General features: G+C 45.7%; 2 protein-coding genes across 2 annotated transcripts in view; one reads left to right on the top strand and one right to left on the bottom strand.

The window, feature by feature from the left end:
- Window positions 1–556, bottom strand: part of Lancl1 (LanC like glutathione S-transferase 1) — a 35,518-nt gene extending 34,962 nt beyond the window's left edge. The window contains exons 1-2 of the mRNA XM_059277894.1: window positions 502–556; window positions 207–306 (exon numbers count right to left, since the gene is read on the bottom strand). Of these exons, the coding sequence (XP_059133877.1) occupies window positions 207–287 (81 nt within the window). The 5' untranslated portion in view covers window positions 288–306; window positions 502–556. The remainder of the gene's footprint in view (window positions 1–206; window positions 307–501) is intronic.
- Window positions 557–4,183: 3,627 nt separating this feature from the next.
- The window catches only part of Cps1 (carbamoyl-phosphate synthase 1), a 187,014-nt gene continuing 174,973 nt past the window's right edge, over window positions 4,184–16,224 (top strand). Inside the window, exons 1-2 of the mRNA XM_059278327.1 lie at window positions 4,184–4,352; window positions 5,304–5,404. The gene's annotated coding sequence lies outside the window, so the exon portion shown is untranslated. The remainder of the gene's footprint in view (window positions 4,353–5,303; window positions 5,405–16,224) is intronic.

Below are 16,224 nucleotides of genomic sequence, written 5' to 3'. Positions count from 1 at the left end.
TCACGATAAGGCTCGGCACATCCTGACTTAGACACTTATGTAAGTCCGCTCCAATCACACATCTTTGGCAAGGGATGGATGAGCGCGCCCCACCTTCCAGGCAGGAGTGTGGTCCTCCTCCGGAGCTCCCCCTCCCCGCCGGGGGTGGGGTGGGGTGGGGTGGGGAAAGGGGGGGTAGGAGGCGATGCAGGCCAGCCTCAACTCACCCTCCCCGTAGAATCAAAGTAGCCTTCGGCCAGGGACTTGTTATAGTCGGCGTAAGGATTCGGGAAGGCCCGCTGAGCCATGACGCCGCCGCCCGGGGACCTGCAGAACAGGGGAAAGAGAGCTCTCCAGGGGCGCCGGGGCTCCGGGCCGCGACGCCAACGCGCCGGCGGGCACTCCCGCGGACCCTTCCCTCCGAGCGGACCCCGGCCGCGGCTCTGAGCCCCGCGGGAGCAGGGGGGCCCGTTTTCCGCCCACGTCCCACGCCCACGAGTCGGGGGGGACCCACAGGCCGACCACGGGGCTCGCACGCCTCTCCGGCCGGCCTCCGCAACCCGCGCCGCGCCGACCACAACAGACGCGGCGCGTCCCCCCCGCCCACTTCCTGTAGACCCGGCCAATCGGCGGGCACGCGGAGGCGGAGGCCCGCCTCCCGACTTCGGGGTCTTAAAGGCACAGCGTGCTTTCTGAAGCTCCCGGGAGGCACTTTTCACTCCCAGCCCGGGAGCGGCGATGGGGCGCCCCGGCGTTTGCTACCCTCCTTTGTAAACACGTTGTGAAAGACAGCCAAGTCAGTTCCAGATTCCAGGGGGTTCGAAGCCCCGATCGCCTGCAGGAGGAAAGGATCGCTTTCAAACCTCAACACTGTAGCCTTAACTACAGCTGAAATTGGGGCACCGTCTGCAGACACCTGATGCACCTTTTTTAATTGCATGTCTAAAAGGAGGAAAAAAGGAAACACAGAAAGAAGGGACAATGGAAGGAACAACGATAAAAACAACAAACCACGCGGCCAGCACCATCACCACAGAACCAAGATGTTTTAGTTAAATACTTTGGGGACACTTTTCTTCAAGACATTGTAGAGGCACCAACAGACAACTCACAAAAACATCAGGGAATTTATGCAAAATCTCAAATCTCTGCTATTAGGACACTGAGCCAGCTCTTTAGCCTAAATTAGACTAATTCTATTTTTGAAGCCTTTAAAAAATAATGAAGGACAAAGAATGAATGGAGTACCATCTCCATGCTTAACACTCTCCGTGGTTGAAAAGTTTTTTTTTGTTTTTTTTTTTAAATTTTTATTTTGCAATACAATTAAGTTCTACATATCAGCCACAGATTACCTTGTTCTCCCCCCTCCCGCCCCCCTCACCTTCCCCCTAGCCCGCCCCCCATTCCAATCTCCTCCAGGGCAAAGCCTTCCCCACAGACTGAGATCAACCTGGTGGACTCAGTCCAGGTAGGTCCAGTCCCCTCCTCCCAGGCCGAGCCAAGGGACCCTGCATAGGCCCCAGGTTTCAAACAGCCAACTCATGCAATGAGCACAGGACCCGGTGCCACTGCCTGGATGCCTCCCAAACAGATCAGGCCAATCAACTGTCTCACCCACTCAGAGGGCCTGATCCGGTTGGTGACCCCTCAGCCATTGGTTCATATTTCATGTGTTTCCATTTGTTTGAAATTAAATCCTACTGGGGGACACATTAGGCCCTCTCTGTTCAGAGAATGTGGGAATCCAGTTCAATTATCTGTCCGGGCAGGAGAGATGCCTGGCGGCTAAGAGCTCTTGCTGCTCTTGAGGAGGACTAGAGTTTGATTCCCAGCACCCATATTAATTGGGCTGCCTACTGTGGCTGGTTGTTTTTGCTCTTTTGTTCTTTTAGGACCTGCCACCCAGCTTGCAAATAAGTCACACATATGGAGGCTTATTCTTAATTATAAATGCCTGGCCTTGGCTTGGCTTGTTTCTAGCCAGCTTTTCTTAACTTGAATTGTCCCATCTAGCTTTGTCTCTGGGCTTTTACCTCTCTCTATTTCTGTATACCTTTTCTTTCCTTTTTACTTGGTGTCTGTCTGTGTAGCTGGGTGGCTGGCCCCTGGAGTCTTCCTCTCCTTGTTCTCTTGTTCCTTCTTCTCCTCCTAGATTTCTCTATTTATTCTCTCTGCCTGCCAGCCCTGCCTATCCTTTCTTCTGCCTTACAGCCATTCAGCTCCTTATTAGACCATCAGGTGTTTTAGACAGGCAGGCACAGTAACACAGCTTCACAGAGTTAAACAAAATGCAACATAAAAGAATGCAACACATCTTTGCATCTTTAAACAAATGTTCCACAGCATAAACAAATATGACACACCTTAAAAGCCTACAATCAACAGAACTCCAGGAGATTAAGTGCCCTCTTTTGGCCTAACTGGACACCTACACACAAGAGCACTCCCCCTTCCCCCCTCCCTCCCTACACGGCCAGAGAGGAGGCATAAAATAAAAAAACAAAAAGTCGATTCTTTCCTCTCTCTTGATTAATGGGCACAAACCTCAGGCCTCTCACTGTTCATGAACTTCCTCTTCTTCAGGTTGTCCCCAGTTCTTCCCTGTGAAGTTGCCACCTCAAACTCTGCCTTAGACTTACTTAAAGGTTTCAGGGTTTTTTTTTTCCTTATAACTTTTGATCTCTCAGAAAATTCATTAGCTCAGTTCCCTCAGCACATTCACGGAGAGTTAGTGAAGGTCCTTAGCGAACATCAAGCTGAAAAGATGGAGATTTAGAGGAGCACGTCTAAGAGAGGAAAGGAAGAGGAGATTGAGCATTTTATCAGCTCTTCTCTCTGTAGTTATTGCAAGTTCAGTGTCAAGATATCCCATCACAGTCTTTACATGAGCGATTGAAAGTCCAGCGACATTGGAATACACTAACAGTTTATAGAAGGTGTTACAGTTTAAAAACGGTGGGAAGGAGTCGCACCATATAATGGGGCCAAGTGGGAGGTTTATTGAGGGGAGGAGAGAGAAGGGACAGAGAAGCGGGTAGAGACCAGTCCTGGATACCTGGGGACTAGAATGAAGAAAGAGAAAAAGAGACAGGAGGCGGGCAAGGCCTGCCTTTTATAAGGAAATGTAGTGAATGCGCACAGGGGGTGCTCTTAGTGGCTACAGCTGAGGACATATCCTGTCAGCACCCTAAGGGCAGGCCAGTACAGATGCCTAAATGCTATCAGAAGGAATGTTTCATGATAGCAGAACATTTAGCATGAGACAATGTTTGACAAGGTGACAGTGGACAGAAAGACGGGAGTAGGGCATGGACGGAGGAAGTTTGAAAATCTGAAAAGGGAATGTTGGTGGTTGAAAGAAGCATGTGCCAGGTGGACAGTGCAATGAGATGCTCAGTTCCAGCGTCAGCACTGCTGACACTGGGAACAGAGGCACCCCTGTAGGGAAGCCAGAGGTGGTTGTGGCGTCCTGTGTCACCCTGCCTTGTTTCACTGAGACAGAGTGTCTCACTGAGCCCGGAGATTGCTGTTTTTTCTCCTTGGCTACAGTCAGCTCAATCCCAGAGAGTCTCCTGTGTCCACCAACCCCAAAGCTGGGATCGTGGATTTGTACATTTGGTTTTTATGTGGGTGCTGGGGATCTGAATTCACACCTTCATGTGTGTTCAGTTGTAGAGAGCCGTGCACGGCCGCGCCGCAAAGATGGCGCCGGCGTCCGGCTTCTGCCTTCCCGATGGCAGGTGCTCCTTATTCGGCTAAGGCTAGGATCTGGCTTGCTTCCGCGCACCTGGACCTAATCTGGCTTGTTTGCGTATGTCTGACCCTAGCGGCATTGTCCACGTGGCACCACGGGGTTGATTGCCCAGTGGCTATAAAGGGCGTGGGCTGGCTTTCCCAAGAAGTGAGAGAGTGAGAGAGAGAATGAGAATGAGAATGAGAATGAGAATGAGAATGAGAATGAGAATGAGAATGAGAGAGAGTGAGAGTGAGAGTGAGAGTGAGAGTGAGAGTGAGAGTGAGAGTGAGAGTGAGAGTGAGGGAGAGAGAGAGGGAGGGAGAGGGAGGGAGAGGGAGAGAGAGGGAGAGGGAGGGAGAGGGAGGGAGTGTGAGTGTGAGTGTGAGTGTGAGAGTGTGAGTGTGAGAGAGAGTGTGAGTGTGAGAGAGAGTGTGAGTGTGAGAGAGTGTGAGTGAGAGAGTGTGAGTGTGAGAGAGAGTGTGAGTGTGAGAGAGTGTGAGAGTGAGAGTGAGAGGAGAAGAAGAAGATGGCTTTCCCCGGGGTCAGAAGATTGTTCAAGGTTCCTGAATAAACTGCTTGGAGAAGAGCCTGGGGTTGCGTCTTCCTTGCTGGTCGAGGCGGACGCAGACATTCAGTAAGCACTCTTACCCCTGAAGATATCTCTCCAGGCCTAGGCACATGCTCCTCCTCCTCCTCCTCCTCCTCCTCCTCCTCCTCCTCCTCCTCCTCCTCCTCCTCCTCTCTTCTCCTCCTCCTCCTCCTTCTTATTATAGGTTAGGTATAAGCATTTTATATATACCAGAAGTCAACTTCTGGATCATAGGACATTCTCAAAATTAATTTCCCTAATACTGCTAGATTGCTTTCTAGAACCACTGGACTAGTTTATCTTGCTTCTGTTGGGACCTATCAGTTTCTGTCATCCTTACCTGTCTAGCATTGATTGTGTAATGGTCTAAGTTGGCCATGTTTAGTCTACATTGTCTGTGTCCTGTCTCCCACAAGGACCCTGTCATTTGTTAATTTTCATTACTGATTTAAAGACTGTCTCCAACTGTAGTCATGCTGACATATCTGGAGTTAGAACAGCCCTGTGTGAGCTTGGGGGCTGAAATCCCACCCGTCATGGTCCCTATCTGTTCACCTGTAGTATTTATGGTGGCTGAACACATTTGTGCCTGACTCGGGTTTGATTGATAGAATTTCTCAAGGACTTTCCACTTTTAATATATTAGGAGTGATTTTTAAGTATGTCTATTTTATAATATTCCATCTCTTAAATTTGTGAATCTGTCCTATATGAACCCTCAGAAAATATCCATTGCACCATTGCCTTTAAAATGGGGGATACTTGCAGAAATTTGGGAAGATTAATATCAAGTTGAGAAAGCCAGGATCATCTGAGGGTTTGCTATTTCTATCTTCAGACCTCAAATCTCCAAACACCACAGCAGGGACGAGGGTGAAATCTAAGTCACAGTTGGGAAGGGCCTTCAAGCACATCTCTTAGTTTAGGTTAGCTTTGTTCGTGTCACCATTCAGGATTGTAGATTTCTTCCACTTCAGTGTGTTACCCTTGTCACAGTGTCTACGGTGGTCAGAGGTACATCTGCGTTCCTGCCTGAGGGGAGGTCAGGCATGCACAGGCTAGCAGTGGAATCCATCACTCCCTTCATGTCTCCACTGGTAAGCATTAAGCCTCCTGGCTGTGACTGGCTGCCCAGGGAGCTATGAAATGAGGTCATCTTTTGACCTACTCTGCGTCTAGCTTTGATGTACAAAGGAGATGCCTGGTTTGGTGGGTAGTGGTCTCTTAGGCACAGTGAAAGTGCTGATAACTGATAGTACCTGTCTGCTAGCAGAGGGCAGCTCAGTTTTGTTTCTGTGGTCCCCCCCCCCCCTCCGGCCCTGCCTCTGTCCTTGTCAATGGCACTGTGGCTGCCTATGGTGCATTCCCTTGAACTTTGTTAGTTATATCATTGAACTATGGGAGGAGATAGACCATGAGACTCTATATTATTCCCTCTTTTAGAAACATCTCCTCTATAACACACACACACACACACACACACACACATACACACACACACACACATGGCCAATGGCTTTTATTTATTCCTCCACTTCTACCTGATTTTATCTTATTTTAAGAGTAGTCCATTTTCTTTCCAGACCAAAAAGCTATAAATTAGCAATTATCTAAGTCTGACTTTACTATTACTGTCCTGTTGGTGTAACATCCAGTTGGGGCTATGAACAACTGAAGCAACTTCCTGATTTTCCCATCATACTGACCCCACTGATTGGAAGTACTATTGGCAGCAGAGGAAACAGGCATGTAAACAGACATTCACCAAGCACACCGCAGTACACTTTTTTTTTTGTTGTTGTTGTTGTTGTTTTTTTTTAATTTTTATTTTGCAATACAATTAAGTTCTACATATAGGCACAGATTTCCTTGTTCTCCCCCCTCCCGCCCCCCTCACCTTCCCCCCAGCCCGCCTCCCATTCCAATCTCCTCCAGGGCAAAGCCTTCCCCACAGACTGAGATCAACCTGGTGGACTCAGTCCAGGTAGGTCCAGTCCCCTCCTCCCAGGCCGAGCCAAGCGACCCTGCATAGGCCCCAGGTTTCAAACAGCCGACTCATGCAATGAGCACAGGACCCAGTGCCAGTGCCTGGATGCCTCCCAAACAGATCAGGCCAATCAACTGTCTCACCCACTCAGAGGGCCTGATCCAGTTGGTGACCCCTCAGCCATTGGTTCATATTTCATGTGTTTCCGTTTGTTTGGCTATTTGTCTCTGTGCTTTATCCGACCTTTAGGCCCCAGGTGGATCTCTGGGAGTCCAATTAGCGAGAATGAGGAGGGTTTATATGAGAGAGAATTGTTGAGACCAAGGGCGGTACACTTTTAATTTCCTGGAGACCGTGTTTCCTGTGGTACAGACAACACTGCCTCCCTGCCTGGTCAGGACTGTTATCAGTGTGCTGACAGGTTTCTTTGTACCTATAACTGCTGGGCAAGAGCTCCTGTTATATGAAACACAGGGGTGCTGGGCTTCTCTGGGAGATTAAAAAGATTGCAAGTCTAGAAAGTTGGTCGAAGATGTTCAAACATTTAGACAGTTTTCTCCATTTCCTATTAACCCTTCAGAAGGGATCTTGATCAACCCCACAGCTCATGTCTTTAGGAGCAAGAAGAGAGAGGCTTTCCCTTCTGTTGTTGAGAACATGTGCCTGTGTTGTGTTGTTGAGGTTACACAGACCTTGTTTTCTACATGCATGGTATATATAGGTAAGCCAGAGATGAAAAACTATCATGGCCCTGGACCTGTACCTGGGATCCTTCTCAAAATCAGAAAACATTACAAGTTAAGAATATATTTTAATTTTTTATTACCTTTATTTATGGTGTGTGTGTGTGTGTGTGTGTGTGTGTGTGTGTGTGTGTGTGTGTGTGTGTTTGCATGCATGCTGTGTGTGGAGGTTAGAGGACAACTTGAGGGACTTCGATCTTTTTTTTTTTTTTTCCTTTTCTCTGCGTGGGTTCTAGGGATTGAACTTGGGTTGCTAGGCTTGGCAAGTGTCTTTATTCACTGAGCCACCTCTTGGGCCCTCAGAAACCACTAACGAGGTAAATTGCATTTACTTCCATCCTCACAACACAACACAACACAACTGCATGCCATGAGGTGATACATCTTCATCCTTGGTTTGTCGCTGTTTGAGATTCAGACCAGCCTGTCCCACTGGCTGAGGAGGAGGCAGCAGTAATTACAGTGCTTCGTGTCAAGTTACAGACTTGCCTTACAGTAGGCAGTTTTCAGTCACTAAAAGAAAGCGTTAAAAACTTCCAGCTTTCCCAATAGCCGTGCTATTTAAACTTTGTTTTCCTTTTCTATTTGCTATAAGAATCAAGAGGTCAGACGTCAAGGTCAGTAACTGTGGACTCACATTAAGGTTTATAGTGAGAAGCCAAAGAAGCTGCCTCATTTGGGCTATGTGTATCTGGAAATAGAGCTCATAGACCAGGGAAAAGGCTTAACAATCTACTGGTCAGCTTGTTACCACCATGTCACATCAGTTTTGAACCATTCGTGTTGCGGGTCTGACTGCGACAGCCATCGATCAGGCTGGGCTGCAGGAAGGACCTTCCTCTTTCATCAATACAGTCCCTGAGCCACAAAGCCTGGCTTCAGGGCTGTGCTCTGGACTGGCTGAGAAAAAGAGACTCAGACGCCAAAGAGTCACACAAAACTTGCTTGAGGACTGATTCTCATACATCATCACTGTTAAAGCTCATTTATAATACAGCTTCTCCGGCTTCCTGCCAGATAGATACTGTGTCATGGGGGAATGGGTTGACTCTGTGTTATGAACATCTTCATACAAATCGCTTGTAGGCAAGAATTGCAGACTAGGCTGGATGTCATGTGATTTACTTGCAGTCTAGAGTTTGACATGTTCTGGTTCTAGAAAAAGAGAGAAGAATATGAAAGAGTATTATTTGAATATTAAAAAACCATGGCTATCAATAAAAGGCTGGAGCTCTGCAAACTGCGATTTCCAGTTTACATCTGGCACATCGTAGTCCCTGAAGTATTCTCTGGACTAAAGCTAGGAAAGAGAACTAAAGAGAGGGAGGGAGTGAGGGAGAGCAGGGGAGGGTGAGAGCGGAAAGGGACAGAGGGAGAAAGGAGGGAAGTGAGAGAGGGTCTTGTGTCCTTACTTTAATCTAAGCCAGCCTGGGCTTCTGGCAGTATTTTGAATATTTTATCTAGACACTTCAGAAAAGGGACACTCCTTTTTTTTTTTTTTTTTTTTTTTTTCTCAAGACAAGGTTTCTCTGTACAGTCCTGGGCATCTTGAAACTCACTTTGTAGACCAGGCTAGCCTCAAACTCAGACTGGCCTGGCCTGCCTCTGCCTTCCGAGTGCTGGGGTTATAGGCATGCACCAACAAGGACCACCTGTCTTTTTTTTTTTTTTTTCTCAACTCCACTTCTATTTCCCCAGGATTTCTCTCTTCGATGTAACATATCTCTCAACCATATGTTCAAACGTGTTTCTAGCCGAGTGGAGAAACACCAGCCAGGGCAAGTCTTCTGGGAGTCCTGTGGCTTCCCCTGGACCTCAGGCGAAAAAATTCCACTCTATGCATTTCCTCTGTGGGACTGAAGCTCCATAATACGTCTCTCCACTGCCAAGCCAGAGGCTTCTGGGGAGGGCAGCAGGAAGCTGGCTGTCACTCTTTATACAAACACTCATGAACCTTCAGAACATTCATTGTGGTTGGCAGGCACATAAAAAGGCCGAGAAGGGGAGACTGGCCCGTGGTCCCTTCCTAATAACAACAGCTTGTGTTCATAGGACCTTGTCTGTGTGCCAAGTGCTCTATGCACTTCTGTCCATCGTTAAAGCAGTCCCATGCGTAGCTATTTGAAATTCATTAAATCAACTACCTACTGATGCGGTGGGGGTCAGTCTTGCTTGCACATAGGAATTATCCAGAAGTGTTAAAATTTCTAGTACTCAGGGCTCTGCAGTGGAACAATTACATCTGACTCTCTCAGATGGGAGCTCATAAAACTTCTGATAGAAAAGACTTCCCAAAACTTCTTCCAATCTGGCCTCCTTACTGCCCCTTTCTCCAAATCTCAGTTCTGAACATTGGGACCTCCTCTTGTTAGAGTGAGCGCCACCTGCTTTCACATTTATTTCTGTTCATCTTAGATCCTAAATTCCTCGAGAGCCAGAGGCCCTATCACTCACCATGTGACTACAGCACATAGCGCTGGTGCCCTTTCCTAAAGACTTGTTGAGAGCATAAATGCAAGAATAAAGCAGAGAAGAAGCCGTGCTTATGTTTCTTGGAGTCATTTCTTTCTTTAGATCCCAGGGTCTTTTTCATCTTCCTCTCTGGTTTTGTCTTCCTGTTTACACACACACACACACACACACACACACACACACACACACACACACACGTATGTGTATATGTATATGTATATATATGTGTGTGTGTATCTATGTATGTACATGTAGCAAATAAGTGTTTTTTATTCATTCTTTGCAAATCTCATGCATGTATTCAATGTGTCTTGATCATATCTATCTTCTGTTGCTCCTGGGCCTTCCTAAAAATATTTCCCTCACAACTGTATGGCTATTTTGTTATTTTTAAATAACTGCCTGAGTTTAATTAGTACAGCTTATTTGTGCTTGGGGTGTGGCCATCCACTGGGCATGGATAATTGGCCATTGGCCACATTCCCAAAGGAAAATGACTCCCCTTCCCCAAGCAGCCATCAACTACCAATAGCTCCTCTGATATGGGTGGGGCCTCAAGACTTCCTCCCCATCTATGCTGGAGTTTTTTTCCTGGCTGGGTCTTGTACAGATAATTACAGCTGCTTTGAGTTTATAGTGTACAATAGCCATGTCATGTTCAGAAGACAGTATTTCATAGCGTTCTTGCTACCTCTTCCTTGATGTTGCCTGAGCCTGGAGGGGTGTGATGCTGATATTAGGTGGCCTATCCATGTTTGAGCACTCATAGGCACTTATTCTCAGCACTCTGACCAGTTATGAGCCTGCTTTTACCGCTACTGCCCACTGCAAAAAGAAGCTTCTCTGACGTAAGTCGATAGCTGCACAAATCTATGGGTATAAACATAAAGATTACAAGGGAGTTTGACCACATGGCTGCTTAGCAAAACAAAGGTAGAGTCTCCACAGGGCCTATGACTTCCCTAGCCAGGGTAGCAGGCCTCAAATCCGGTCAGAAAGCAATTGGTTACCCACGCAACAGTCATACCACTATTGCGTCAATGGGAACTTCTCACAGGTCAGTGGTGTAGCATCCTTGGTTCAGCACTGGGTAAGACCATTTTTGTGTTTTCTCCCAGCAGTCTGTGTAGCACCTTCCATCGCTATGAAATCTAGCCAGCAGTGAGAGTTCCTGGTCCATGCTGTCGGTTTCTCTGTTCGACAACCGAAGTGTGTGGTGTCTTCAGCAGGATGGTTTTTCTGTCTAGTTGTGGCAGACAACCAAGAAGAATGGCCACAGCATGTGCTGGTTTAAAGGGCTCTAGGGTCACCTTGACCAATAACTCACAAGAGATAACCTGCTCCTGGCACTGAGATTTTAATTTCATGAGTCATCTCTTTTCTTCAGCCTACTTTTGTCATAGCAGGGACGTCCTCTACCCTGTTCTCAGTCCAGTCCACTCTGCGCTCCGTTCTCTCCTTGGTGAATTCTCCTATGCATGTGGCTTCCATTCTTTCCTAACTGCTGAGAGGTTTACAAGCTACACTTCTCTGCATTTCAGAGTTATTTCTTCATTTTCTTTTTGGTAAAGAATCACGGTTGAGAGCTTGGGTTTGGTGCTCCAGAAATAAGGATAGGTTTAGATCCCAGCTTAAACACAGTCTCTTCAAATGATTTAATTTTTATGATGGGAACATATAGCAGAGCCAACTGCTTATGTCATGAATGGAAGAGCCTGGGATACCTTGACCCTTTTCTAGGGCACATTTCTAATGACCTGAAGGCCTCTTACAAGATGCTGCTCTGGGCATCAAGGCTTTAACAGAGGGACCTTTAGGGAACACTTATCCAAATCAAATCATTCTAATCCACAACCCCCAAAAGTTCATGTCTAGAGTCCTTAGACATGCTGCAAGCCTGCCTTAATTGTGGGTTGTCATGATGGTCTCTCTGGCCATTGTCTGCTTCTACCCCTTTAGAATGGCCCATTTGCTATGTAATAAGATCCCTGTCTTCTACACTATATTCTCTCTGTGTAATCTGAATATTTTCTGCAGAGACCATAAAGACTAGAGAGCTGAGGAGGGGTCCAGAGTGAGGTCCAGTTACAAAACCAGATCTGCAGTTCTTGCTTCGCAGTATTGCTTATTCTCAGCACTCCGACCAGTTGTGAGTCTGCTTTAACTACCGACCACTGCCAAAAGAAGCTTCCTTGACATAAGTTGATAGCCATGCAAATCTATGGGTAAAAAAAATAAAGATTAATATAAGGGAGTTTGACTACATGGCCATTCAGCAAAACATCAGTAGGTTCCCTATGAGGCCTATGCCATATGGGGAACCTACCATAGGCAAAAGCTGCACCCTTACATACAAAACTTATGTCAGAGATGCTTCTTATTAAAGTTAAATCCTTCCCCTTTGTGACTGAAAAAAGTCACAGAGAAATTCTTGATTTGGCCCCAGTTACCATCTCTGGAAATGAAGGATAGCTCAAGAGTGATTTCCAATCTTCCAATCTCACCTTTCCCTAACAGGCCACTGCTGCAGAGTATTCCTTTACACTGTGTGGAGATCTGTTGCTACAGCTGGTTTAATAAAGAGCTGAATGGCCATTAACTAGGCAGGAGGAGGTTAGGCGGGACTTCCGGGGACAGAGAGGACTCAGAGAGGAAGAAAGGAGGAGTTGCCAGACGGACGAAGAGGAAGCAAGATGCAAAGATAACCGATCCACGTAAAAGAACGTAGATTTAAAAATATGGGTTAATTTAAGTCATAAGAACTAATCAGGAACAAGCCTTAGCTAAGGCCGATCTTTCATAATTTGTAGTAAATCTCGGTGTCATGATTTGGGGGGCTGGCAGTCCAATAAAAGCCTGCTACAGGCCACTGCGTAGCTTTCTCAGGTCTACTAAACCACACATCACATTTTTCCTCTTTTAGGACTTTAGCCATGGGGCTCCCCACTACCTGCTCCTTGCTAGCCTACAGGCATACTCTCCTGTCATGGGCCCTCAGCTGTTGAGATGTTCAGTAGCGTTCTAGTTTCCTTTGCTATTGCTGTGATAAAACACTTGTCAGGTCCAAAGGGTACCCCATTCTTCACCCCCTCACCCCAAAAGGGAAGTCCCACTGGCCTGGTCCAAAATGGAATGTAGGCCCAGTTCAAGCTGGACTGTAGAAGGATTTCTGGTGGTGAGATAAAAGTCAGCATCCCCCAGGAACTCGTGAAAAGTGTTCCCATCCACCAAAAGGAGTCATTTCCCTTGCTTCTGGCAGAAGGGACGCATGACTCTATAGTGATACATATCATATCATCATATCAAACCCCATGCTGGCTTTCAGGCTCATTCACTTCCTAATCACACTTACTTGATACTTGTTATACATCTCAAAGTCCAGCTAGCATCCTGGCCCATCTCACTTCCTCCTCCACCATGCTTGCTCTTAGGCTGTTGCTGTTGACAGCGTTCTCTCCTCCCAGATACCCTCTTCATTCTCTATATGATGACAAGGTTTCCCCCTGGCCCTGCTATTCTCAGTATTCTCAGGCTTGCTATCATTGCTTCCCTAGCCATGGCCATGTCCAGTCTCCTTCCTTTTCTCTCTGCTCTGGACACTTCTAGATGCTTCTGCCTGTTCTCTCTCATCCACATGAAAAACCTTCCCCCAAATAACGGAGCAAGGCATTTTGGTGGCTTCTTTACTGCACCTTTGCATACAACACTGACTAAAACAAATTGGAAGGGTTTATATTGGTTTACCATTTGCCGATCATAGTCCATTATTGAGGGGAGTCAGAGAAAGAACTTAAGGTACTAGCCTGAAACAAATCACAGAGAAAGGCTGCATTATAGCACATTCTCTGGCATACTCAGCTAGCTTTCTTACGCAGTCCAAACGCACCTGCATAGGCATGGTATTGCCTGCAGTGGACTGGGTCCTCTCACATCAATCATCAATCAAGAGATTCTTTCACAGACATGGACATAGTCGAATCTGATCTGGGCACTCCCTCAGTTGAGACTCCCACAGATATGTTAATAGCTGAAGCTAACTAGGCCAAGTAGGAAGAACAGCTTAACTGTCTTCTATCTAGATAGTCCAAATGATTGATGGGCCCTGACACACAGTAGACTCAATTTGAATCATCTGAATTTCATTACAGCTTAATAGTTTGCAGATAGGCATGGCTCCGGCAGGTGTTTTGGGCTGAATTACACAGTAGGGTTCTCTGACTTGGTATGTGCAAGCGTTTTTACTAAGATGGAAAAACAGTGATGTGTGTATTAAAAAGTAAGGGCAGGTGATGATGAATGGAAATCATAGCCCAGGTCCTCCAAGTTGTCTTTAGACATCAGTTGATTGTTAATTTGTCTTTGATACTCTCTTAGCGTTGTTTGTTACATCATGACACCTCCTCTTCCTTTAGTTTATAACTAAATCTGATTTTTGTCTTTTACAAATTCTTTCCCCCAGTAGTCTGGCTTTATGCATTCAAGTGTTTGGAGAGTAAATTTACCTTTACACATGTTTGTGCTCCTAGCCATACATATCAATTTGTAGCAAGTGAAATGGAGAACAATTTAGCCTCAGTGAAATGTCAGAAAAATACCCAGAAGGTACCAAGGCAATACTTGAGTTTCAAATTTTGAGAATGGAATTAGGCCACTAAATCAGTTTTCCTGCCTGTGTCGTGGGCCATGGGGACATGTCCCAGTTCTTCAGAAAAAGGGCATCTTCATCTCACTCAGTACAACTCACAGGTCTATGCTGGGGACCTATGGGAAACCTTTGGCTGTGAACCTAATTGAATGTGCATTGAAATGACCTTTTCCTTTATTAAATATCTGGTTTGCCCCACAACCTTTTTCTTTGACTTGCTTGCATTATTCCTTTTTAGCTACACGGTTTGGCTCTCTTCCAGGGTTAAAAGAGAAGAAAATGGGAATGACTCATACTTTTCAGATTCTGGGGATGATTTCATTTTTGTGTTGAAGGTAAGAACATGCCTCAGTTGCAGTGGGGGAGAAGAGCCAGTCACCAGTGCAAATGATTATTACATCTCCAGTGCCTCAGTCAAAGCTACAGCATCTCTTCTATTTCAAAAGTGAGCCAGGATAACATACACGGGGTCCCTATTGCCATCGGACCCACACTGTAAAAGCTGTGCCTCTGAGTGTAGGTTGAATGTGTTCGTGGCCACATTTCTTTTCCAGGGTCTGGCAGATTGCAGTTTGTCAAAGGCTTCCTTATTAGCATGCTGCCTGTCTCTTCTATCTGCTTCCACTGCGCCTGCTGTGACAGTGATTGTCTTGTGTATGCAGGAACCATTGCCTTCAGAGATTAGGGCTACATTGTGAGTAGAAACAGACCAATGTATTTATCATCGACTGTACAAATTCCACCCATCTTTTAGACGACAACGGGAAGATCTCTTGGGAAAACAATGTTTTCCTCTGGGAACGGCGGGTTTAAAACTTAGGGTTGTAACTTCGCCTGTGTTCCTCTTCTCATGACCCTCCTTCTTCCAATTTTTCACTTATTATCAAATCTCAAATCCAGAGAAATTAGTAAAATAGTGAACATTGTTTTTAGGCAATAGGAAACATTGTGGATAAGTTTTACCAAATGGGATTGCTGAAATCTTCCTATCATGTTTAAGAAGTCTTAGAGGACTGTAGATTCACACTTTCCCAAATGTCTTTCTAACCTTTATTTAAACACAAATCTTAGAAATCTGAGATGCAAAAGATGGCAAGAACGATCAGCAGCTATTGTGGGCTTTGCTTTGTATTTCTGCCTACTGAGCATTTTGGAGGACAGCAAACATCTTTCTGGGTGAAATTTGGGTTAATTCATGGTGGCACTCAGCCCTTCCCAGATCAAGAAGGAATGCTTCTCATTGTATACTAACATTATCTCAGTGAGTGATTCAGAGACACAGCTAGACACATCCTAGGAGAAAACCCTTTTCTTTCATTTGGAAGTTGCAGGAGAAGGGATACAAATAGGAGGTAGAGGAACATTAAAAGATACTCACATTTAAGCTCAATGCTACACTATAGGGAGACAGTGTTACCAACCAGTTACAAGACTGTAATCATTTGTGCTTTTCATCATGCCCCCTCAAGAATGGAAGAGAAAGAGGAAAGCAGAAAGAAGGAAAAGAAGAAAGGAATGGAGGACAAAACAGATAAAGAGAGAAGAGGAAAGACATTTTACATTGCCTGTGGCTTCATTTCTGTTACTGAGCCTTCAAAGATGAGCAATATCATCTGTGGCTGCTCAGTGATACCACTCAGGAAATCTACAACAAGAGATTTATTGCAATTAAGAATATTCTGTAAGTTTATGGAAGCATATAGATGCTTATATAAATCTGATATATATAATCTTAGATTATAATTGTCTATATGGTTTTCTTTCCTTTCATGCTCAACCACGGTGGGTATAAATATGTAGATCTATGTAACCCCCATAGTATATCAATTCCAGCATTGGTTATATAAAATAGTTTTGCATCCAGTACATGCATGCACTTTAAGTAAATAACCTGAAAATTATGCCCTAAATGATTTCATTGTAGCATTGCATCTGTGGAAAGAAGAATATTTGTGGAAGATGATGAGAAGAAGACATGGTGAAATTACTGGTTTAGTTATTGGTGACAGGGTGCACTAAAGATAGAAGACTCCTTCAGTGTGAGCCTGGCTACAACTTGAAAGGGCAGGA

Source organism: Peromyscus eremicus, chromosome 13, assembly GCF_949786415.1.
Source record: "Peromyscus eremicus chromosome 13, PerEre_H2_v1, whole genome shotgun sequence".
NCBI classification, from domain to species: domain Eukaryota; kingdom Metazoa; phylum Chordata; class Mammalia; order Rodentia; family Cricetidae; genus Peromyscus; species Peromyscus eremicus.
The sequence above is the reverse complement of the archived record's forward strand: the minus strand, read 5'-3'. Positions and strand labels throughout refer to the sequence as shown.